General features: G+C 39.2%; 1 protein-coding gene across 1 annotated transcript; it reads right to left on the bottom strand.

Moving 5' to 3' along the window:
* Positions 1–3,979: 3,979 nt before the first annotated feature.
* LIN7C (lin-7 homolog C, crumbs cell polarity complex component) lies at positions 3,980–13,878 on the bottom strand. Its single transcript, XM_070428135.1, has 5 exons — positions 13,812–13,878; positions 10,876–10,994; positions 10,547–10,618; positions 8,161–8,370; positions 3,980–7,381 (listed from the first exon to the last, which is right to left on the bottom strand). Exons 1-5 carry the CDS (start codon positions 13,846–13,848, stop codon positions 7,226–7,228), a joined length of 594 nt encoding a protein of 197 aa, XP_070284236.1. The 5' UTR covers positions 13,849–13,878; the 3' UTR covers positions 3,980–7,225.
* Between the last annotated feature and the right edge of the window lie 10,336 nt (positions 13,879–24,214).

Here is a 24,214-nt window from a genome sequence, read left to right as displayed (position 1 = left end):
AGAAACTTAGGGTGAGAAAGGACCTTAAGACTAGCTCCATCACCTACCTAGGACTTAAGAATGCTCAACAGTATCCCTGTTGCTCTCAGATTCATTTAGGGTGAGTGTACTCACAGGGCCACGGGTAGCAGAGTCCATCTAGGGGCAGCTCTGGCTGAAAGAAAATTCTGCCTTACGTTGTGCCAAACTCTTTCTCCACAATACTTTTTAAATCCTCAGAAATAGGAGGAATTTTGGATATCATGTGTTAAATCTCATTTACTAGTGAGAAACCAGACCCGAAGAGGATAACTAAATCACCCAAGGCAATACACCTAGTTATTGGCAGAACTGGAGCTCATATCTATGCCAGAGGTTCTCAACCTGTGGGTCGCGAACAATGAAAATACATCCTGCATATCAGATATTTACATTACGATTCATAACAGTAGCAAAATTAGTTATGAAGTAGCAACGAAAATAATTTTATGGTTGGGGGTCACCACAACATGAGGAACTGTATTAAAGGGTCGCGGCATTAGGAAGGTTGAGAACCACTGAATCTAGGCCAATTGCTCTTTCTACTCTATACTTGGTTTAATTTGTATCTTTACCTGTTATGGAAAAGATTAAAAGCTCACAATGTTAGTGTCAGACAAAACAAGTTAATTGCAATACCTCAGATTGTCTTTGGTTTAGTTAAAGGAATTGGCCATATCTCCTCTTAAATGACTTTTCTCTTGATCAAACACCTATTTGAGCATGGATGAAGGTATCGAAGAGATGTAAAGCCAAAAATAATTTCCAGTATATCTCTCTCTATTTCTTTTGAGTTTAAAAGAAAAGATGGGTACTTTTTAAAGGGTAAGCCTCGTTTTTAATTGGCAGAAACTGCTGGAACATTCTAAAACAGAAACAATAGCACTTTAGTGCCACCTTGTGGTAGAATATAAAAAGGTAATTATACAGGGTGTACTGAATTTGTAAGGTTCTATTTATTTACAGAACTCCTCAATCAGCTTTAAAGCAAAAATATTCGTAGTATAAACCACGTTTTTTAATTCAATTCTGCCAACATTTGCAGATTATTTTTTGAGAGAGAGATTTGTTTCACTTATACATTCATTGGTTGATTCTTGTATGTGCCCTGACAAGGGATAAAACTGCAACCTTGGTGTATCAGGAGATGCTCTAACTGAGCTACTCAGCCAGGGCAATATTTGCAAATTTAAAAAATGGTTTAAATGGTCGTTTAAAAATTTATTTTGATCTTGTTAGTAAACATTCTGCTTACAAAATTATTTGTATTTTTAACTGGCAGCCTAACACGAGGACATTCAGTTCTTAGGGGCTATTGAGCCAAGGTGCCCACTTGGAGGTAGAAGCTCAATCACAGGGTTGCACAGGTGTCTAAAGAGGCAGTTCAACCACAGGAAACAAAGAACCCAGCATTCCTTTATCCCCAAGGCAGGAATCTTCATCCTTTAACCCAAACCACTTCTACTGGAACATGTGCACAAGGGAGAGGCCATATCATTTTTCCTAATGCCATTTATCAAACCATAGAATTTCCTATGAACTAGTTTTCTAGGGCTGCCATAACAAAGTACCACAATCTGGGTGGTTGAAATAATGAGAAATTTCAGTTCTAGAGGCTGTAACTTCAAGATCAAGGTGTTTGGAGGGTTGGTTCCTTTTGAGGACTGAGGGAAAATCTGTTCATGCCTCTCCATAGTATGCTAGCCATCTTTGGCATTTCTTCCTTATAGAAGCATCACCCTAATCTCTGCCTGCCTCTTCCCAGTCTTCTCCTTGGGTGTGTCTGTGTCTGAATTTCTTTTAATAAGGACACCATTAGCCCACCCTAATGTTTATCCCTGTAAAGGCATTCTGAGGGGTTAGGACTCCAAAATACCTTTTCTTTTTTGGAGTGGGGAGGGACCGATGGACTCAATTCAACCCATAACAGCTTAAAACACAAAAGTCAAAAAATTAGTATTTATCTAAACTATGGGTTCAAAGTATATGCAGTACCAGACATAAAATTTTCCTTGGCTATTTCATGCTTTCAGATTATATTTCCTTCCCAAATAAAAACAAGGACAAACTTAAAGGTTTGGTTTTTGTTACTTGCTGATGAATTACTTTTAGTAATACTGCCATTTAAAAGGAACTTACCTGCAGCCAATGGCTACATTTTCTTTTTACCCAATCAAAACAATTCTGGAGATTATAACACATTAGAATTCTCCCATATAACACATTAGAATTCTCTGCTACAGAAAACTTTATAAAAAGGACCAAGTCATCACTGTGTCCAAAAGATACTTCCGTAGGTGATAAGAATGAGAGAAAGAGCTCTTACACATACCTTGTCATGATGCACTGGTTCTTTTCTTAAAAGTTTAAAATCAAAGGAATAAAAATGAAAAACAGCCTCTGTATGAATTCGCCTTTTGTGGTTTATATAGTCTTAAAGATTCATCAGGCGGAGATTTTCTGCCACCATAGAAATAAATGTACAAAAACTTTGGTCACTTCACTATATTAAAACCAGAATAATCACTGATAGTGAATACAACAAAACCAGAATTGGAAGATAGAGAACAGGTATTCTGGTTTACCGAAATTTTGAAGAAACTGGGGGCTAATAAATGCTTTTTGTTGTACCCCTTGTTGCTTGGCATTTCATGCCTTTTAAAAGTTCATGATGGTGAATCACACCTTGTATTGTCTGACACCCATTCCAACAACCCATTGTCTCTAGAGCTGGGTCACAGCCCCCCTACCAATTGCTTTTCTGATTCAGGTTCCTTAATGAGACATTCTTATTTTTCATTCTACATATGATTTCAACTCCGCCCCACCCCAAACCTCACTAATTTTAGAATTCTAGGAGTTTGTTCAGAGTGGACAATAATCTTAAAATTCCTTATGAATCTTACTCCTTTTAAAGTTTTTAAGGTTATCTTTTTTTCTTTTTCTTGGCATCAAAAATAACAACTTGCTAATTTTAATTACTGGCCACAATGTCTTCCTTTAGTTAAGATCCTGATGCTACTTTACATGAAAATAATAGCAAACACAAATATATCCTATGCCAGGCACCTTTTCAAGAGCTTTACAGGTAATGGACACTTACAGGCATTTTTATTACAGGGCAGTTGAGGGAACTAAGGCTCAGGGAAGTTAAGTAACTTGTGCAGTAACACAGTAACAGTGAACCTGGGATTTAAACCAGGGCAGTCAGGTTCCAGATTCTGTATTCTCAGTCACCTGCCATTCCGCCTCTCTTAACACAAGGTAACTTTTCTGTAGTTATGTTTTATGAAAGACCAAGGAAAATATAAGAATTTGAAGTTTCATTCCAGGAACCCACCTAGATTTTACTTTTACCTCATTTAAGTTATTTTATACATAGCTTTCAGAAACATATCTATTGTACAGTTATATCAATTTTTTTAATCCAAAGAACTTAATACAAATTTATTTTAAATAAGCCTTAGAATCAGAATTGGTAAATGAAGTCATGTATTGAAAGTCTTAAATCCATTCTGAATATTCTATTTACCTCAAGCTATAAAGTCAAAGAATACTGCTTGCTAATATTTTTTAATATGTTTTTATGGATTTTAAAGAGAGAGGAAGGGAAAGAGATAGAAACATCAATGAGAGGGGAATATTATAGATCGGCTGCCTCCTGCACGTCTCCTTTTGGGGACTGAGCCCACAACCTGGGCATGTGCCCTGACCTGGAATCAAACCGGTGACCTTTTGGTTCCCGGGTTGAAGTTCAAGCGCTGAGCCATGCCCGCTAGGCTGATTGCTAATATTTTTAAAACTATGTCCAGATACAAATCATTTTGGAAGTTCTTGAAAATTAATGAGCAAGCAATTTGTTTTGTGTTTTTCTCTAACTATCACAGAAATACAATGACCTTTGAAAAAACACTATTAGTGAAAGTTTGGAAATGTTGTTACCAGAGGAGACAACAAAATATAAGTTAGAAAATTCATAAACATACATTTATTCAGGAAATACAATTACTCGAGTCCTTGATATTTCAATAACCATTCCACATTATAAAATATTCACATGTATTCTTTTAAGTCTACACCAAGTCATGCTGACATTCTTCTCAAATAAACCATAACCATTTCTTCCATTAAATGCTATAATATCCATTTAAATTGTAAACAAAGTACTTGAGCCAAACTATGTTAAGTACTTAACAAAATAATTTCCAAAAATTTAGAAGACAATTTAAAAAAACACACATTTGAATTATCAAACCCCAAAGAACTAGGCCACTATAATCTAGTATATTGCTAACAGATAAAGTGTCCATGTTAAGACAACACATAATTATCAATGACTTTATTTCCCATCTGCAATTTTTAAACACACTTTCCAAAATGATAAACATTTATCATTGTAAATTTTAAAAAGGCAGAGAGCAAAAAGATGGCAGACGTTAAAAGTTTATGTTTAAATTACTTGCAGATTTTATTACTATTTTTTTAAAAGACTATAATTATTTCCCAAATAAAGAATGCCAAGTACCTTTTATTCCTAAAGAAATTAAGAAATATAACCAATCATTATATTTGCTACTTAATAGTAGCTGTAAATTGTTCTATTCTGATACTTCCAAACACAGTCCAGTGTATTTAGAGCATTTTATAAAGGGGAAATTAGTGATTCTCAACCGTATGTGTCATTCAGAACCACAGGAAAAGCTTTAAAAAAACAAGAATCTGGCCCACGCCCCAGAAATTCTGATTTAGTTGGTGTGGGATGGGACTCAGGTATCAATCTTTTTTAAAGGTCTGCAGGATGTTCTAATATGGGGCTAAGGTTCAGAATCAACCCATTTTGAAATACCAAAAGAAGAAAAAAAGAAAAAAAAGGAAACTGGGGAGGGGATAATTATATTTATATTTCACAAATCAAACACCTATTATATACTTACTATGTGCTTGGTTATGTTCATGAATCATACATTTATTTATAAAATGAAAAATTCCTTCATTTCCTCACGATAGCAAACTACTATTTACTGTACATCTTTGCCACTGAATAATTGAATTTTTCTATGGTCAGAATTTAAAATTCTGGGATACACTATGAAAACTTTTAACAAAAACAAACTATTGCTACTCATGCTCAGCAGTAGCAAGCAAAACTACTGTATTTGGCTCTTTTAAGCTATCTTTATTTTAAGAATTATAAATAAGCGCCAACCCACACAAAGAACAGATTGTGGATTACTGTAGAAGAAAAAAAAATAGCTTACTCAACTTATTAAGTTTCAACACCAAAAAAGATTTAACTTGGCTGCAAGTTCTGAAACAGCTGAGATACTGAACCAGGAAGCTATAATTTATAATGAAATGTTGACACGCCCTTAAAAGCTACTGCAGCTGTAGCTATACTAAAATAAGGTTTCTTTAGGGTTTACTTTGTAATGCAAGAATACGAGCATAACAACATTACTGTTTTATATGCACCAATATCTCTCTTTAATATATAAAGCTCTACAACAAATACCTCTAATAATTTTACAATTAAATTAAGTCCATAATTCTTCTACACTACTTTGGTCTCAACATTTTAAAAACATTAATTAATTTTGAAAATATACAATTTAACATTCCTATTAATAACAAGCACATTTTGTAGTGGACTAAAGACACATCCAACCATGCAATCCAGTGTTCAATACCTAAATGATAAATAACAATGCCAATTGACTTTTATTCTGAAAAAACCACTGAAAACTGGAATAATCTTTTAAGACTCACAATGCTCACAAACATGCAGGAAAAAGTATACATCTATAGTCTTCTTGAAGGAATGTTTTAAAATGCCCACTTCTTATACAGGGTCTAAATTCCTTATATATTTCAAACCACTACCTTCCTTTTAGCATCTCTCACTTAAAAATGTTCCTAAGTTATTGACTGAAAATGACCCTCAATTCTTTAATTCCAGCCTTTAAAAAGAGTTCAGTCACAGTCCTTCACTAATAGCTGCCTTTCAGCAAAATAGTGACATCCAGTGGACAACTGAAAGTATCTCTCACAATTCCCATCATATTGAATCATAAACAAAGATCCCATCTCTAAATCAAACCATTTTAATATGATTAAGTTCGTACTCATCTCAACAGTCTGCAGATTCTTATGAACACATCACCTCATAATTTCTATACATCTTATTACATATATCCTCCTATAATCAACCTATTTAAAATCAATGCTTTAAACTGAGCTGGTAAAAGTGTGTTAACTCTTGAGACTAATGAGGTTAAAGTATTACTTTTTCTTCTTTGCTTCTGCTATTTCCCACCACAAACGAAATGGCTCATCTCTAGGAATGGAAGGACTAAAATATAAAAAATATATTTAAATAGAAATGAATAGCATTAAAAAAAATTTGCAAAAGATGAAACCTGAACCTGTTTTAGCATTTGTAATTTGACGTACTTTTGAATATAAATAGATCTAATCAGTAATGCTAACACACAAATTACATCCTCTTGCTTTGCTGCTCAAACACTATGAAAGAAGACATATTTTAGCAATGATTGTTTCAGTGTTTAAAAACTTACTTTTATAAATCAGTACAAATGAGTATTCACTATACATTATGTTTAAATAAAAGTAAAAAACTTCCACTGTGCTGAGTTATGACTTACCAATGAGCATATATATTATGTGTGTGTTCAAAGTACAAAATGCAGCAATGATGTTAACACTGACAATGTAATGAACTGCTGTAGCTGAAACTGTCATGTTTAATTTTTTTGGAAAACTATAAAGAAATTTTACAGGTTAAAAAAAAAGCAAATAAAGAATTTGAGAACTATTATTTTTAAATAAGCATCAAACGAAGAACATTTTTTTCCTAAAAAAAGATTAAGAATGTAAAAGTACATCTTAATATTTAAAAAGCATTATTAAAAATCTATAACAACTTTATGACAAAATCTTCATTTGAAAAAGGCCTGTAAAAAGAGCAGGACAAAATTGCCCTCATCACCTTTTACTTTTTCCTGTCAGAAAAAAGTGTATGCATCTCTGGAACCACAAATGATTTTAAAATAGGCATTTATAAAATGGCAAGGAGCATTTCACGGGAAGTTTGTTTTTCCTTATAATTGTTGGCATTGCGGCCATCAGTAGGTCACCAGTAAAACTTCTTTAGCTAAAAGCAAAATGGAATATAAAGTTCTGAACTGCATTAGGTCTGCTGCCTGCGTTTGGCTGATCTCATTTTTTCAAAACGTGACTCCATTTCTTCTAAGACCTTAGGTGTATATCGCACTACTAATTTAACCTTTCCTTGAGCTGCTTTTAGCAGTTCTACGGCTTTTTCGTGATGTTCTCCTTCCACACTCTAGAAAAAAAAAATACACACACAATTAATATATAGGTTTTGCAATTCATTCAAAAGGCAAAAATGCTTAAAAATACATGTAAGTAAAAAAGTTTTAATGTTTTATCATTTCAACACTATAAACTTATGAAGTAACCTAGCTTTACCATTTTAATCAGTGTGAAATCCTCAGCTACATAATACTCTGTTTGTAGGTTTCAAAGATCCAAATAATTAGCACATCAGGCTACATGCCCTATTATTCCACCATTCTATAGGACTAAAATGAGGGGTAGACTTCTAATTTAACGTACTGCTTTAACTACTAAACAGCTTAATCACTTCAAAAAATCACACTAAGTTTTGCTAGTTTTCATTGGAAAAAAGCTAAACACACAGAAAGTGCTTTAAACTGTATCACTGTACTAAATAGTACTGCCCTGGATTCCTCTAAGGCAGTGGTTGGCAAACTGCGGCTTGGCAAACCGCGGTTCGAGAGCCAGATGCGGCTCTTTGGCCCCTTGAGTGTGGCTCTTCCACAAAATACCATGTGCGGGCGCGCATGTACAGTGCAATTGAAATTTTGTGGCCGATGCGCAGAAGTCGGTATTTTGTGGAAGAGCCACATTCAAGGGGCCAAAGAGCCGCTTGTGGCTCACGAGCCGAGGTTTGCCAACCAGGGCTCTAAGGGATTTCTAAACTACAAAGCTTTGCCCCCCTGTATCTTCTGTTTCTATAACTCATATACTCCCCCAAGTGGTCACAACACATTACTACAAATAGAAATAAAACATCCTTACCACTCCATTAACAGAGAGAAGTTGATCTCCTCGCTTGAGGCCGCCATGTCTATCAGCAATTCCTCCTGGAATTATTCGAGATATATAGATTGGAGAGTTTTGTTCTTTGCCTCCCATGATATTGAACCCAAGGCCCTCTTCTGTTTTTGGAAGCTCAACAACTCGAGGATGAGAATGTCCTTCGCTGGCAGCAAATGCAGCAACAGTAGCCTGAAAGAAAATTTTACATGTTTAAATATATCACCTTTGTTTACTTCAGCTCTTTCATCTCCTTTTACCTATTTTTGAGGCGCATACATTTGATGTTCGAATACCCACAAATGCATTGGCAGTTCTGAGCAGGTGAGCTAGGAGAATGGTGTTCTAGAGGAGGCGGCTGGAAAGCATACTCTGGGACTATGTAGGAGTGTTCAGGTCAGGCCATCCAGTTCCCAGAACTGCTGTGCAGCACTTGGCAGGCAGGCTTGCTCGGCAAATGAACGCTGCCACTAAAGAGGAGAGCCTCTCCCCCAGGTGCCAGCAGGCTGAGCTTTGGGGCTGGAGAGCTCAGCTCCTTCAAAGGCCTTTGTGCAGGACGCAATCTATCTACATAACCTGTAAGGAGGTGGGTGGGTGTTCCTACATGCAGTCATCTGGCTGCTGTATCATTTGTTCTTTACACTAAATAACTCATCAAGAAATAACTCAATATCGAGAAAAAGAGTACATATAAACATGGACTTTCTTGTTGCTTTAGTTAACGATCTACAGTTACTACTAGATTTAAAACTCAGATATTCAGTAAGCTGTGAAAGTCACATAACTCAGGAATAAAAGCCAAGTTTCTATGTTTTTCCCTACTCTGTCAAACTACACCCACATGTTTAAGTGTTTGTATCCAACAGAGAATCCAGTATTTCCTTTTGTGAACCAGTAACTATCAATGAAAAATTACCTGCTAATAACTAATTCTAATATAAATCACTTTCTGCTGACATTAACTTATTCTAACTACACGTGGATATTGAGATCATGTGGGAATTATTGAGGAAAGCCCCACAGAGAAAGCACAGGAAGCCTGGCACCTGTATCTCTGAAGAGATTACTTGCTACTGACATTACCACATCTTTGCAGAGTTAAGGTAAAGAAAGCAAAGAGAAACCTGGGGGAGCACCCCACCCAATTCTACAATTTACTATTTGTGTGTTCTGAGGCAGGTAACAATCTGATGCTTCCTCACCAATAAAATGAGGATAATTCATACATCAGACCTTTGATGAAAATATACACAATCAATGATACAATTAAATATGTATACTGTATATTACTAAGTATTATATGATACTAGAGGCCCAATGCACAAAATTAGTGCGGGGGGTGGGGGAGCAGGGGAGAAGAGGGGGAGTTGTCCCTGAGGCTGGCCTGCACCCTCTCCAATCTGGGACCCCTGGGGGATGTCCGACTGCCTGTGGGATCGGGCCTGAACCGGCAGTCGGCCATCCCTCTCACAATCCAGGGCTGCTGGCTCCTAACTGCTCGCCTGCCTGCCTGCCTGCCTGCCTGCCTGCCTGATTGCCCCTAACCGCTTCTGCCTGCCAGCCTGATTGCCCCCTAACCGCTCCCCTGCCAACCTGATTGACGCCTAACTGCTCCCCTGCTGGCCTGATCGTCCCCAACTGCCCTCCCCTGCCAGCCTGATCGCCCCCAACTGCCCTTCCCTGCCAGCCTGATCGCCCCCAACTGCCCTCCCCTGCTGGACTGTCCCACCTAACTGCCCTCCCCCACAGGCCTGGTTGCCCCCAGCTGCCCTCCTCTGCAGGCCTGGTCGCTCCATCTGCCCTCCCCTGCCAGCCTGGTCACTACTAACTGCCCTCCCCTGCAGGCCTGATCGCCCCCATCTGCCCTCCCCTGCCAGCCTGATCGACCCCAACTGCCCTTCCCTGCCAGCCTGATTGCCCCCAACTGCCCTCCCCTGCTGGACTGTCCCACCTAACTGCCCTCCCCCACAGGCCTGGTTGCCCCCAGCTGCCCTCCCCTGCAGGGCCTGGTCACCCCCAACTGCCCTCCCCTGCTGGCCTGGTCTTACCCAACTGCCCTCCCCTGCCTGCCAGCTTGTGGTGGCCATCTTGTGATGACTTCGCACGTGACGCCACCTAAGCTTTTATTATATAGGATGTGTATTATTATTTGTGTGCAACTGCATTTTTAATGTATTATCTAATCTGCATGATAGATTATCTTTTGTAAAGACAATAAAAAAGATCCTATTTCTTAGTATTTGTGATGGTTCAGTATAGATTGAAAGACAGTTTTCAAACTTTCAACCTATTATGAATCTAACAATTGTATATTAAATCCTCGAATTTTAAAAGAATTCTCTCACTTTTGGTAAATGAAAAACTTTACCTTTGCAGTAGCATTAGCTCTCACTTCAGGACTGCTACTGATGTCCACAGTCTCATAGACATGTTCATATACCTATAAAACCCAAAGTTCGTAATTTTAAATCTCAGAAAACACCATGCTTGAGTTCTATGAAGTTAATGAATGTGTTAAAATTTTAGGCAAAATTATGCATCTTTGTGAAATGTTTGTCTAATAAAAATTGCAAAAATGAGAAACAGGTTCTAATGTTTTTCTAAAGTTTGTTTTAAGAAATTCTGAACTAAAATTTCAGAGTATTATCCTATCTAATTAACTCAAGTTTTTAGTAAATTTTAATCCCATGTACTCACCTCTCTTACAGCATTGCAGAATTCACTTTGCAGGACTCTTTGTAAAGCCTGAAGTTTCTGTGGTGGTACCTCCCCACTCCTTTGTAGTTTTTCCAACAATTCAATTGCTCTACAGATATCTGAAGTTAGACAAATACACACTCATAATTTTCTCTGAAGATTCTCTAAATACCTATGTAACTGAGTAGCAGTTAGGATTCATTCCTCAAGGACGAACAAGAATAGGAAAAACATTTAAAAAAAAGCGTTAAGAGGGTGAACTTGTGTGTGTGTGTGTGGGGGGGGGGGGGGGGGGGGGACACACGACATATATACTAGTATACCTGAGGATGGGAATGTAAAATCTGAGAATAATGCTGAATTTTACAGTATATTAGGAAGAAATACTACTGTTGCACACGTACAAAATCTGGGAAAAAGCATCTTTGAGTGACAGGAAGACTGAATGTAAAATATTAGATGTCACAAGAAAGAACTGAGGCTAAAAAACATAATAAACAAACACTGTCTATGATTCAGAAACGCTAACAGTAAATCAGTAACTATGTAGTCAATAAAAATTTACTTATCATTAGTATTAATAAAGCACTGAACAGAACAAAACACTTTGTGCCAGTAAAATCACTGTTAATTTCCCTAAGGAAAACACAATATATATGTAGATATGAACTATTCCATTACAGATGCAGTTAGTGGCAGAGATATGTATAACAATGGTACAAATGGTCTGTTTTTAACTTAGAATCAAAACAGTGTTTTAATTAAGATAATCAAATATATGTTTACAAAACAGAAAAATAAAAACAATTAGTTTTGTCAATCTGGTTTCAATACTAGCTGGGTGATCTTGGGCAAATTACTTAACTTCCCTGTGTCTCATTTTCCTACTGAAAAACAGAAACAAGAATACCTTCCTTATAAAAGTTTCTTGATAAATAAAGCAAGAAATTCATAAAAAAGGGTCTGGCATATAGCAAGCAGAAATATCATGCTACGTTTGGCACCAATTAATAAGAAATATTAAGGGATGGAACACCTTTATACAAATATATTAAGCATGTTAGACAGTTCTCACTGGGAAGTGTGAGGATAAAGTGTTCTATGAATTAAGAAATTTTATGAAATTCAGTTATGTTTACAACACTGTTAATGATTATCTTTATTTTGATTTTCTTTCTCTTAACTGTTTTTGTAACCTCACGGGGCTAGAGTACCTATTATTCTACTATTCCTTGCTCCCTTTTAAGTGGACGGACTAGAACTTTTTCTTTGTAGAATTACTATGGCCTTCTTTGTGTTTGCAGCTGGAAAACTGGGAATAAAAGTAATGGAGAAAAAAGAAATTTTCCAATTTCAGCTTAAACTGATGTTGATCAAATGCAATGGAAATAGATTTTCCTCATTCTGATATCCCATCACTTGAATGGTTGGTGAATGAGGACTGTTCATCAATTATTTTAATTTACAGTTACAATATGCAATTAAAAATTTGAAAAAGTAAAATACTCTTTCCTGAACTTACTCTGTACCTAACATATGTTTAAATCTGTTCCACTGACTCATGTTTTGATGATTTAGAAGACATCCAGGGATCCTGATCATATGTACTGATTTTATACTGTAGGACTGTTAGGAATGTTTATAATAGTCTGTTAAACAGAATTCTAAGTAAGACTCAGAGGTGATGCAGTACTGACTTTCTTATCTGGCTAAATGACAACCATGAGCAATTCATCCTACTAAGGTGCTGAGCATTCTACCGTGGAACGGAAAAGAACTCTGAAAGAGCAAAAAACAAAGCCAAGACTATCAAAAGGGAATGCCCGAGGTTAAGTTTCACATTTTGTGCTGCATAAAAATGCAAAAGAGCCCTGGCTGGTTTGGCTCCGTGGACAGAGCGTCAGCCTGCGGACTCAAGGGTCCCAGGTTCGATTCTGGTCAAGGGCATGTACCTTGGTTGCGAGCACATCCCCAGTGGGGAGTGTGCAGGAGGCAGCTGCTCGATGTTTCTCTCTAATCGATGTTTCTGACTCTCTATCCCTCTCACTACCTCTCTGTAAAAAAATCAATAAAATATATTTTAAAAAAAAAGAAAAGAAAGAAATTGACTGAAATAGAGGATTTGGGGAGGACAGAGTGGGATGTTGAAAATCTGTTAACAGGGCCCCGAGAGAGACATAACCCTGTATTCTCACTGGCATTTGGGTCTCTAACTCCTCAGTCTTCTCTAAACAGCAAGGAACCAGCCACAAGTTGCATTTGTAGAATTTGTAAAGAAGGAATAAGATTGAACTTTCATTTTACAATCTGCCACTACTCCTCCTAGTTCATATTTTCACAATCTGCCACTATTCCTCCTAGTTCCGGGACCTTCCCAAGACCAAATAAACCAGCAGCATTGTTTTTAAAGCACCTTCTCTGTACCTGGGTGGGGCACCGAAGCCAGGAAAGGCTCCAATACTGAACAAATGCAAGTGGAGCTGCGGTCAAAGTCATGATGGGGTGGGTTCTTGCGCGCGACCCGGAGGAGGAGGAGGGTCCCGCGTGCGGGGAGGGCTGCGACCCGGGGCTGAGGTGGGCACCCCGGGCGTGGGCACCCATCACAGGGGCTGGGCGTGCAGCCCGTCCCCACCGGGCGGCGGACGGTTCTCGAGCGAACACGTCTCTGAATGCGGTGCCCGCTGGGCCCAGCCGGGGAGCGCGAGTGCAGCGTGTGTCTGCGAGGCGGACAGGTGGTGCCCAACTGTGCAGTCTATGTGGACCGACGAGGGTCTGGGGACCAGTCAGGAGACCGCGGGCGCCAGCCCTGGGGCCGGGCGCCGGCGGGAGGGGCAGCCCGGCTCCGGGGCTGGAGCCTGGGCCTCTCCTCCCCCTGTGGTGACACGGCGTCCTCCACCCCCTCCGCCCTCCCTGGGCCGGGCCGCCGCCGCACTCACCCCTTTCCAGCCGTACAGGTTCCCCCAGCGCCGCCATCTTCTCCCTCTGCCTGCAGACCCACCGGAAATGACGACACAGGGGCTGTGGGAGGGGCGGGGCCTAGCGGAGCCGGGAGGGCGAAGGCCGGCCAGTATCGCGAGAGGCGGGGCTCTGGTCCCGGGACCGCCCGGGCGCCTGGGTGGAGCCACCTGAGCGCGGGTGGTGGAGGTTGGGCTCCTGCCGCACCTTGAGCGGTTCAAAGGTTCCCGAATTCCAGCCTCGTCAGGCTGAAAAGAGCCCTTTTCCCGGCTCGTGCTCCCGCCTCAGAGGCAAGCCTTGTTCCCGGCTGCCCGTGTCCACGTCCAGCCCCAGGGTCCCGCTCTGTGCGACAGACCCCTGTCCCCAAAGTCCTCTCCCTGACGAGACTCTGCGATACCGTGACACTGAGGTGTAAATAGGATACGTTAAGCATTGCTTTAATTTTAAAAATCCAAGGCTCGAGCCCTGGCCGGGTTGCTCAGTGGATAGAGCGTGGGACTGAAGGGTCCCGGGTTCCAGTCAGGTCCAGGGCACGTGCCTGGGTTGCGGGGCTCGATCCCCAGTAGGGGGCAAGCAGGAGGCAGCCAATCAGTGATTCTTGTCATTGATGTTTCTCTCTCTCCCTCTCTGAAATCAATTAAAATACATTTTTAAAAAAATCCAAGGCTCGAATCTTCATTATAAATCTATTTGAGAGTAAGGATGAAGAGTACAAAAATCATGAAACACACCTGATGACCAAGAGAAGAAGGCCCTTGGGGGCACCACCAAGGAATTTTAAATAGTTGATTTAGCCCTGGCTGGTGTGGCTGTTGGTTAGTCATCATCCTGATCGAAAGGTTGCCGTTGGATCCAGGGTCAGGGCACACGCCTGGGATGCAGCCTGATCCCCAGCAGGGAGTGTGCAGGAGGTATCCGATGTTTCGCTCTCACACCCATTTTCCCCTCTCCTCCTTTCCTCTCTGTCTCTAAAAGTCAATAAGAATACTTTTTAAAAAGTTGATCTAGAATCTTATGTAAATAAAATACTGTGAAGTAAATAATATTTTTAATGCAGTACAGATTTTTAGGGCCACTTTTGAAAATGTCATGAACCAAGAAAATGTTTGGTCCTGAATTTAAATGAAATATTAATTTGCCCAGTATTTAAATGCCACGAACATTTATTCAAGCCCTAGTCTGTGCTGATATGTTCGGTGCCCTCACATACAAGTTTGTGGATTATTTTTAACAAACTCCTGGCCTACTGGCTCCATTCAGTGGTAGTATTCTCTCCCAATCCACCATGACTGTCACCATTATACTCCTGTCCCCTCCTTGGATTCTGATTTCATCATCAAAGGTTTCTGTTCAGGAACTTTCGATGGGTTTCTACATTTTCTATTTCTAAAGACTTCATAGTCTGACCCTAACACATCCATCTAAACTCATTTCTAGTATCCCCCAAGTGCTACCGCCACTCCAGTGGAGGTGGTACAATAGTCCTCCCTTATCTGCAGTCTCACTTTCCATGGTTTCAGTTATTTGCATTCAACCGCAGCCCAAAAATATTAAATGGAAAATTCCAGAAATAAATAATTCATAAGTTTTAAATTGTGTGCTATTCTGAGCAGCATCATGAAATCTCAAGTCATCCTGCTCCATCCCACTCGGGCAGTGAATCATCCATTTGTCCAGCATACCCATGCTGTATGTGCTCCCGCCCCTTAGTCACATTGTAGTCTTCTTCGTTATCAGATCCACTGTCCGGTGTTACAGTGTTTGTGTTCAAAGCACCCTTGGTTTACTTAATAATAGCCCAAAGCACAAGAATAAGGATGCTAGTAATTCGGACATGCCAAAGAAAGCCATAAAGTGCTTTCTGTAAGTGAAATGGTGAAAGTTCTTTATTTGCTATGGAAAGAAAATCGTATTCTGAGGTTGCTAAGATCTGTGGTAAGAAAAAACCTTCTATTTGTAAAATTGTGCAGAAGGAAAAAGGAATGTGTGCTAGTTTTGCTGTCACACTTCAACCTGGAAAAGTTACGGCCAGAGAGCTGATATGTTCCTAGGTAGAAGACATAAACAAAATACTTGTCTGATTGACAGCAGCATGTTGTACTAGAAACATTGAGTCTATATGAAGATTTCAGCAAGGGATCCCCTGAAATGAGTGACACCAAGCCATTTACAGCAGGTAAGGAATGGTTCCATGGATTCAGAAATAGGTTTGACATTTTATCATCTCAAATCATCATGAGAAGAAAAGGGTGAGTACAGTATAATAAGATTTTGAGAGAGAGAAAGAGAGAGAGAGAGAGAGAGAGAGAGAGAGAGAGAGAGAGAGGCAGAAGCCACTTTCACATAAGTTGTATTACAGTGCATTGTAACTGTTGTATTTTATTATTAGTTATTAATTTCTCACTATGCCTAAGTTAAAATTATACTTCATCATAGGTATGTATGCAATGAAAAAAATATAGTATATTTAAAGCTCTGTACTATATGGAGTCTTAGGCACCCACTGGGAGTCTTGGAATGTTTCCCTCATGGATAAAAGGAGACTATTATTCAAAAACCATATTTATTGTTGCTTTCAAGTCTTCATTTATATTGTTCTTATGTGGAATGCCCTTCTTCATCTCCTTCAGATCTCTAAACTGCACACATCTTCAAACTGAGTTCATCCTTCAGGTCCCTACTGAAGACATAACACTTCTATTAAGCTTCCTGTTCTCCATACTGTTTCCCTTCTTTGGTTCCCTTCTGTATACCCTGCAAATAGCACTCATGTGCTTTCCTCTTATTCATTGTTCTGCCACAAGTGTATTCAAGAAATGTTTATCAAATGCCTGATGTCTACCAGGTGCCTTGCTAGGCACCGAGAATACTATGTAGAGCATGTAGAGCTAGATAGACAAATGCAGACATTGCCTTTATTTCTTTTTTAAAAAATATATTCTTTAAAATTTATTTTAGAGAGGAAAGGAGAGGGAGAGAGAGAGAGATAGAAACATCAATAATGAGAGAAACATTGATTGGCTGCCTCCTGCACACCCCCACTGGGGATCAAGCCCACAACCTAGGCATGTCCCCTGACTGGGAATCGAACCAGGCGCTCTTGGTTCATAGGTCAACACTCAACCACTGAGCCATGCTGGCTGGTCTCCCCTTATTTCTTCAAATAAATGCTCTTCCCCATCCTGCAGCTCCACTCTTGTGATGACTCCACTTACATGCATAGTCCTCTGCCTGACATTGTCTTATAGTTCACTGATGCTCTATTCTGTTCACTTTGATTTTTCAAGTTTTTCTCTATTTCCTATTTTCATATACAATATTCTCTTAAACCCATCTAGTTCATATTTTATCTCAGATGTTGTGTTTTTTTATCTCTAGTAATTTTAATTAAGGGTGTGTATGATTCCACATTTTTATGTCCTTACTTAACATGCTCTATCTTTCCTGTAGCTTCTTGAACATATAGAACACAATTATAATGACAAATTTAATGTTCTTGTCTACTAATTCTACCATCTGTGCTATTTTGGGCACAACAGTGCTAAATCAAATATGTTGACTGATTTTTCTCTTCATTATGGCTCATAATTTCCTCCTTCTTGCATGACTGGTGTATATATGGCCAGGCCTTGTGAAATTACTTTTTTTGGAGGTGCTGCATATATTTGTAGTCCTATAAGTATTTTTGAGATTTGTTTTGAAATGCAGATAGGAAAACTATTCTGTTCTTTTGAGGCTTGATTATAAGCTTTGGAAGGTGGAGCCAGTTCAGCATTTTGTGTAAGGCTAATTGTGTCCCACAACCCAGGGCCCCCTGAATCATGTGGTTCTTCTCTTCCTGTCAAAAACAGGCACTATTCTCATGAACTGGGGTTGTGGATTATTTACTTTGTCCTTTTGAATGATTCTTTCCGTGTCCTTGAAATTTTCTTAACATACATACTCATGATGAAATTTCAGAATTCCAAGGATAAATAAAAGGTCCTAAAAGTTTTCGGAGATAATAAAAAAAGCCACATTCCAAGGACTGGGAATCATAACAGCTATGTATCATTGCTTATTTGTAGCATTGGTAAGGAAGAAAAACTGTTTTAGGAGTTTTTGATAAAAATATGATTCAGTTAACTAACATCCCATTTATATTTCATGCACAAAACAAATGAAAGAATCAGCTATTGTGTAAGGAGAGATCCCCTAAAATGTCCCTCCCTAGGCTGGATGGTGTGGCTCAGTGGTTGAGCATCGACCTAGGAACCAAGAGGTCACTGGTTGGATTCCCTGTCAGGGCACATCCCAGGTTGCGTTTCCTATTCCCAATAGGGGGCGTGAAGGAGGCAGCCAATCAATTCCTCTCTCATGGATGTTTCTATCTATTCCTCTCTCTTCCTCTCTATCTAAAAAAAAATCCAAAAAAACATATTTTAAAAAAAATAAATGTCCGTCCCTAATTCACAAATGCTCAAGTATTAGTGTTGGAGAGAACTAGAGAGTGCAATTCCTTCACTTTATAGAAAAGACTGATTGCTGGCTCATTTCTCAAAAGAGGGCATTGTGAGTATAAATGAGGCAGAGCTGCTTTAGCTTTTATGCCTCTGTCAGGTTATTGGGTCACCAGGCTTTCTGATCAAGAATCGTTCTTCTTGTGGAAGAACTCCTCTTCACCTATTGCTTCCTTATATTACTTCCTGTTTCAGAGAAGAAGAGAAACAATCAGATTAGAATAGGAAGACGGAGTCTTGACAAACCCCAGGGATGCTAAGTTATGCAAGTTTAGTCTTTGTATAAAAAAATTAAAGCCCGGCCAGTGTGGTTCAGTGGTTGAGTGCAGACCTAGAACCAAATGTTCACCAGTTGGATTCCCAGTCAGGGCACATGCCTGGGTTTCGGGCTCGATCCCCAGTAGGGGGTTTATAGGAGGTAGTGGATCAATGATGTTCCTCTCTTATCAATGTTTCTATTTCTCTAATCTCCCTTTCTCTATCTCTAAAAACCAATACAGGAAAAAATAAAAATATTAAATTCCTCAGTAGGCTAAGTATGCAAGTGTTCTTAATCCACTGCAAAGACAATGGAGTGAGGCACAAGTTAAGAGTAAAAGAAAGTGTGTGTGGTAAATTGGGGGTAAGAGGCTCTCTAGAGAAGCTAGGGAAATGGAAAATAATATGAGGAAGCAAGACACACGCTGTGAAATGTTTTACTATTTTTTTGCCTGTCAAACCATACACAAATATGCACTACAATATAGAATTGACATTTAAAACAGTTATGTCTTTTTGCAGAGTAAAACATTACTCTTAACAAAAGGATATATTCAGGCTTCTATCAGTATAATTAAAGTTGCAGGCTTCTTTTTTCCCCCCAACAGAGTTTCTATAAGCTACTTCTCAGAAAAGTAAAACTTTAGATGAATGGCTTCCTTTATTTGCCATGAATGATATTGTCAAATGTGAGTTAGCCTGATTTAAAAATAAACTAAACATATATAAAAACACTTGGTCTAATCAATTAAACACAACAATATGGGGAAAATCTCTTCAAAAACATCTTTTGTTGGGAGGTTTTTTAAATCACAGATCTCAGAGCAGAACACAAGTCCCATCTCCGAGTAGCAGATATCTAAAGTAACCCTTCCCCCTTACTTTGGGTTAGGATAAGTTGCAGATTCTATTAAAGTGTAAGGTTTACTTTCTTAATGTCAGTTGTTTCATCATCATTCTGAGTACATGTAAAGGCACAGATTGATGTATTTTTCTGGCATCTCCCTGACGCACCCTTGCCCTAAATAAATCTGTTTGCCAGGATCTTGTCGCTTAAATTAGCCATCTCAAACTCTTGGTCCTGCCAACACAGGCGATTGTGCCAATGTTCTCAGCATCTACTGGCACACGAGCTGTTGCCTTTTCTTTGGCTTCCTATGTGTACCTGGGGCCATCATCCTTTCTTCACAAGGAAGCATTCTGGCTTGTGTGTCCCTGAGACAGACTTGAGAATTGTTTGGACTCACTCTGGTTTTCTCCAGGATATGCATTCTACACCATACATTTTTCAGCCACACAATATATTGTTCAGAATTTGTCATGCATATACTTGCAGATTGGCAGAGCCACCTGCCAGAGATGAGAACTTTTTAAGTTGTTGTCAAACGTCATAAAATGTGTTCCATGATTAATTTTGTGGGCACAGATTGGTTTTTGCGCAGAGTCCAAAATTTGGAATATGTCACAGTGACTAAATGGCACCGGCATGCTGAATGAATTTGGAATTTGTTTTGTCAAGTGTGGGAGCAGGCACACAGATGGGCTTTGATCCAGTGGTTCTGCTTGGAATTCTCATTATAGCGATGATGTCACTTATCACGTGGAGTGGGTGGTAATGCTGCAAAATTATGGACAAAGCAAGGCAAATAACAAAGTACACAAACCAACGGAAAGGGCTTATGATAGCACAGAAAGATTTCACTGCTAGCTGACCTCTTCTTAAAGGTCATAAACATTGTGGCAAGGCAGCCAAAAATATGCTTACTAGAAATACAGAAAAGGAAACTTCTGAGAGGGCCCTTTAAGAAGGGCCATGTAACCTTGGAATCTTCACTTCACAGAGAGTACCAAGTAAAACAAATGTGTCCATGCTTTTGAGATTAGGCTGTGTAAAAAAAAAAAAAATTAAAAAAAAAATATATATACATACACACACTAATAAAAAAGAAACATGCAAATTGGTGTCACTCTGCTACACCCACCAGCCAATCAGGATGAGTATGCAAATTAACCCAACAAAGATGGCAGTTAATTTGCATATGCAGGCGTGGAGCAAAGACTGAAGACGACTGAAGACTGAAGGCGACTAAAGACTGAAGAGGCTTAGCTTCTCCGCTGCGGCCAGAGTGAAGGCCTGGGTCCCGGGTGCCAGAGGAAAACTGGTGCAGGCAGCCAGGGGAAGGAAGGCCTATTGCACACATCTCTTCTTGGAACAGACCTCTAATATATATATATATTTGAGCTGCAAACAAGTCTTTCTGCAAACCCAACCAAACCCAAACCAAGGCATTTTGCTTTATAAGAAAAGCTTTGTCTACTCAAAAGGCCAGCACCCATCTTGGGAAATGGGAAAAACACAACAAAAATCTTACAATAGCAAAGAGGTACAGCATGTTTTCACCAAGTGTGCTCATCAGAATTCTCATGCATACACTTTAAAAGTACATGCATGATGCAGTTAAAACAGTGCTTAGGGGGAAACTCGTAGTTAAAAATGCCTATATTAAAAAAGAAGAAAGACCTAAAAAACAATAACTTTTTATCCAAAGACACTAAAAACAGAACAAACTAAACTTAAAGTAAGTAGAAGGAAGGGGGTAAACTAGAGCAGAAATAGAATAAAAATATTACAGAGACTAAATATATAATAGAAAAAGATATCATATAAATATCAAGTGAGAAAAATTAATGAAACCAAAATGTGATTCCTTGAAAAGATCAACAAAACTGACAAACCTTTAGCTAGACTGATCAGGAAAAATGTGGCTAGTCCAGGTTGAGATGTGCTCTAAGTATAAAGTGCACACTGGATTTCAAAGAGTTTTGCCAAAAAAGGACAAGAAGTGAGAGAGGTCCCAGGGAGTTAAGGATATGTGAAGTGCGTGATTATTAGGATAAGACTATATGATCTAAGATAGATAAGGAGGTAAGACCTGTGGAGTATGAGGAATGATGAAAAGACAGTAGGGCAAATGCATTGTCAGGCAAAAGAACTTTTAAATCAGAGTGCTTGGGATAGTGAAGTAGAAAGATGAGGTGGTGGTCTCATAGTGGAATGCTTGAGATTCACCCTTCAAGCCCACTTCAAATGTCCATTCTCTGTGTTCAAATTAGAATTTTGTGTTGTGTTTACTAAAGTGTTTCTTTTCTCCAGTCAGATAGTGATATAGGTTCACTCTGGGGGCCATGATGGTATTTTATTCTTCTCTGACTCTCCAGTAGGCAGCAAAGTATCTGACATATTTCCTATACTCAGTGACGATTCTTTGCATAGAGAGAGTGTGAGTTCTGTGTCTGCATAGCCAAGACATGGCTATTGTTAGAATTTTCCTTCTTATTAATTTTACGTTTTAAACTTCATCTCCTCCCTTGAATATTTCCTTACACTAGATGAAATTTTATCAGGAAGAAAAAAAACCGGAGTATGGCTTCAAGCCTCGAGTGAATGGGCTAAAATCATGTTTCAGTACGCTTTTTAAAATGCTTCCATGTTATCAATTTAACATCGACCTGCTTGTTAAGATTCCATTATTAAGGAAACTATTGTAAAAATCATTAAGAGCATTTCTACAGATCTTAGCCACTGACTCATCTTGCTCAATTAGCTTGACCTGAAAATCCCTCATTCAGAGTATCAGGTAAAATTTTATATGTCTAATTATTCACAAACCTTTATTTTGGGCTGATATTTCTGTGTTTTTATAGTTGTTAATGATGATGTGAAGAAAGAGCTATCTATAAAAATAAAAGCATAATATGCAAATTGACCAAACAGCCAAACAGAGGAATAACCTTCCAGACGACCTTCTGGATGAAGCAGGGGCTGCGAAGGCCTACTCTTGCACAAATTTTGTGCATTGGGCTTCTAGTATAATAATAACAGCTGCACATATGGGACAATGTCCAGGCATGGTTTAAAGACCCTTACAAAAAACATATTTCCCACCCTGACTGCATGCAATGCCTCTCGTTTCAGCAATTAATAAGTGTTTTCTTTGAGTTAAAGCATGAAGTCTCTAGTCATACTAGTTTATTTTGGGGTAGGGTAGGACTCTTTTGGCATCAAAAGCTTATATTTGAAAAATGGATATTTTGTCCTTTCTGTTTGTTACTTTATCTTACATTCTCCTGTAGGATTTAGTAAACCTTTTTATGAAGGTCCAAACTGGTGTAGTTAAGGGGTTTTCAATTCTGCTGGAGCAAGATTTAATGGGGGAGCCACCCGTCTTAGATCTTAGGAAATAGTGGAGATGGCACCAAAGTTTCAAAGGAGCCCCAGAGCCCTGGTAGGATTCTGGCATGATCCTCACCTTCCCTCTTCCCTCAGCACTTACAATCTACCTATGAGACCATCAGGAATCATCCCACCATTGCCCTTATTCCAAACTACCAGGTCATTCCTGATAATCTTGACCTACATCCTGTCTGTACATTCCCTATACTGACCCCATTCCCCATTTCCCACTTTCCCCCCCTTCTGTGCTCTGTGATCCATCATCAGAAAAAGCCCTTGGGCCCTCAATGTCTTCTTGGAGTGGTCCTTTTACACATTATTATTCTAACTGGACCTCCTGGAGTCCTGCTTTTTAATAGCCTGGTGAAGTGGTACTTGTTTTCTGTCCCACACTCCTTTGGGTGTGGAAGCCTATAGTTATTCTAGCTTTTTTGGGGGGATAGAGTATGACTCTTGTGAGATCAGTAACTTATATTTGGCATGTGAATTTGGAATAAAATTCTAGACCTGGAGGTGGAGGGATTATGTCTCTTTGGTTTTCATTGCTCTTAACAGACCAAGTTCTCCTCTTCCTTAAAGAACTTTGGTGTGAAGTTTATGACATCATCACCAGCTACCCCTCATTATTGTAGCTATCTGCTGACTTTGGGTCACTTCCCCACATTTCTTGAAGATTTAAGCTCCCTGTTCATCCTCACTCATTCCAACAATGTGCCTGTTCCAAATTTTAGGATTTTAATTATCATGTAGATGATTATTTCAATACGCTGGCTTCTGACTCCCTAGACCTCTTTTCCTCAGCAATTCATCCCCACAGAATGGGCCACTGATTCCCTGCCTTAAACCTGGCCTTTATTAGTAAATGCTAATCCCACCCCCCATAATCTGAATCTTAAGCATTCTACTCTGGCACCAACATCTAATCTCTTTCCAGTTCACTGTCCCTAGCACTCTGACTTAAAAGTTCTTTGGCCTGACAATGCATTTGTCTTACCATCTTTTCACCATCCCTCATACCCCACAAGTCTTTACTTACCTCCTTATCTATCTTAGATTGTATAGTCAATCCTAATAATCACCCACTTCACACATCCTTAACTCCCTGGGACCTCTTTCACTTCTTGTCCTTCTTTGGCAAAACTCTTTGAAATCCAGTGTGCACTTTACACTTAGAGCACATCTCAACCTGGACCAGCCACATTTTAAGTGCTCAGTAGCCATGTGTGGTTAGTGGCTACCATATTGGACAAGACGGTTCTAGACATTGGCTTTTACTGAGTGAGATGAGGAATCACTGGAAAGTTTGAGGGAAGGAAATAACTTTCTTTTAAAAGGTCATATGGCTGCTGTGTTGAAAATAGATGATGTGGAAGCAAGGAGTTAGCAGAGAGAC

Source organism: Myotis yumanensis, unplaced genomic scaffold (genome assembly GCF_028538775.1).
Source record: "Myotis yumanensis isolate MYYU_CA2020_CCGP unplaced genomic scaffold, mMyoYum1.0.hap1 SCAF_10, whole genome shotgun sequence".
Classification (NCBI taxonomy): Eukaryota; Metazoa; Chordata; class Mammalia; order Chiroptera; family Vespertilionidae; genus Myotis; species Myotis yumanensis.
This window is presented reverse-complemented; position numbering and strand designations above follow the sequence as displayed.

Bases quoted from the DNA above. Each gene is read 5' to 3' on its own strand.
- LIN7C (XM_070428135.1), bottom strand. From the start codon at position 13,848: ATGGCGGCGCTGGGGGAACCTGTACGGCTGGAAAGGG. The intron at 10,995-13,811 runs GTGAGTGCGGCG...GTCTAACTTCAG, and splicing joins ACCTGTACGGCTGGAAAGGG to ATATCTGTAGAGCAATTGAA. The intron at 8,371-10,546 runs GTAAAGTTTTTC...ATTTTCTTTCAG, and splicing joins GAGCTAATGCTACTGCAAAG to GCTACTGTTGCTGCATTTGC.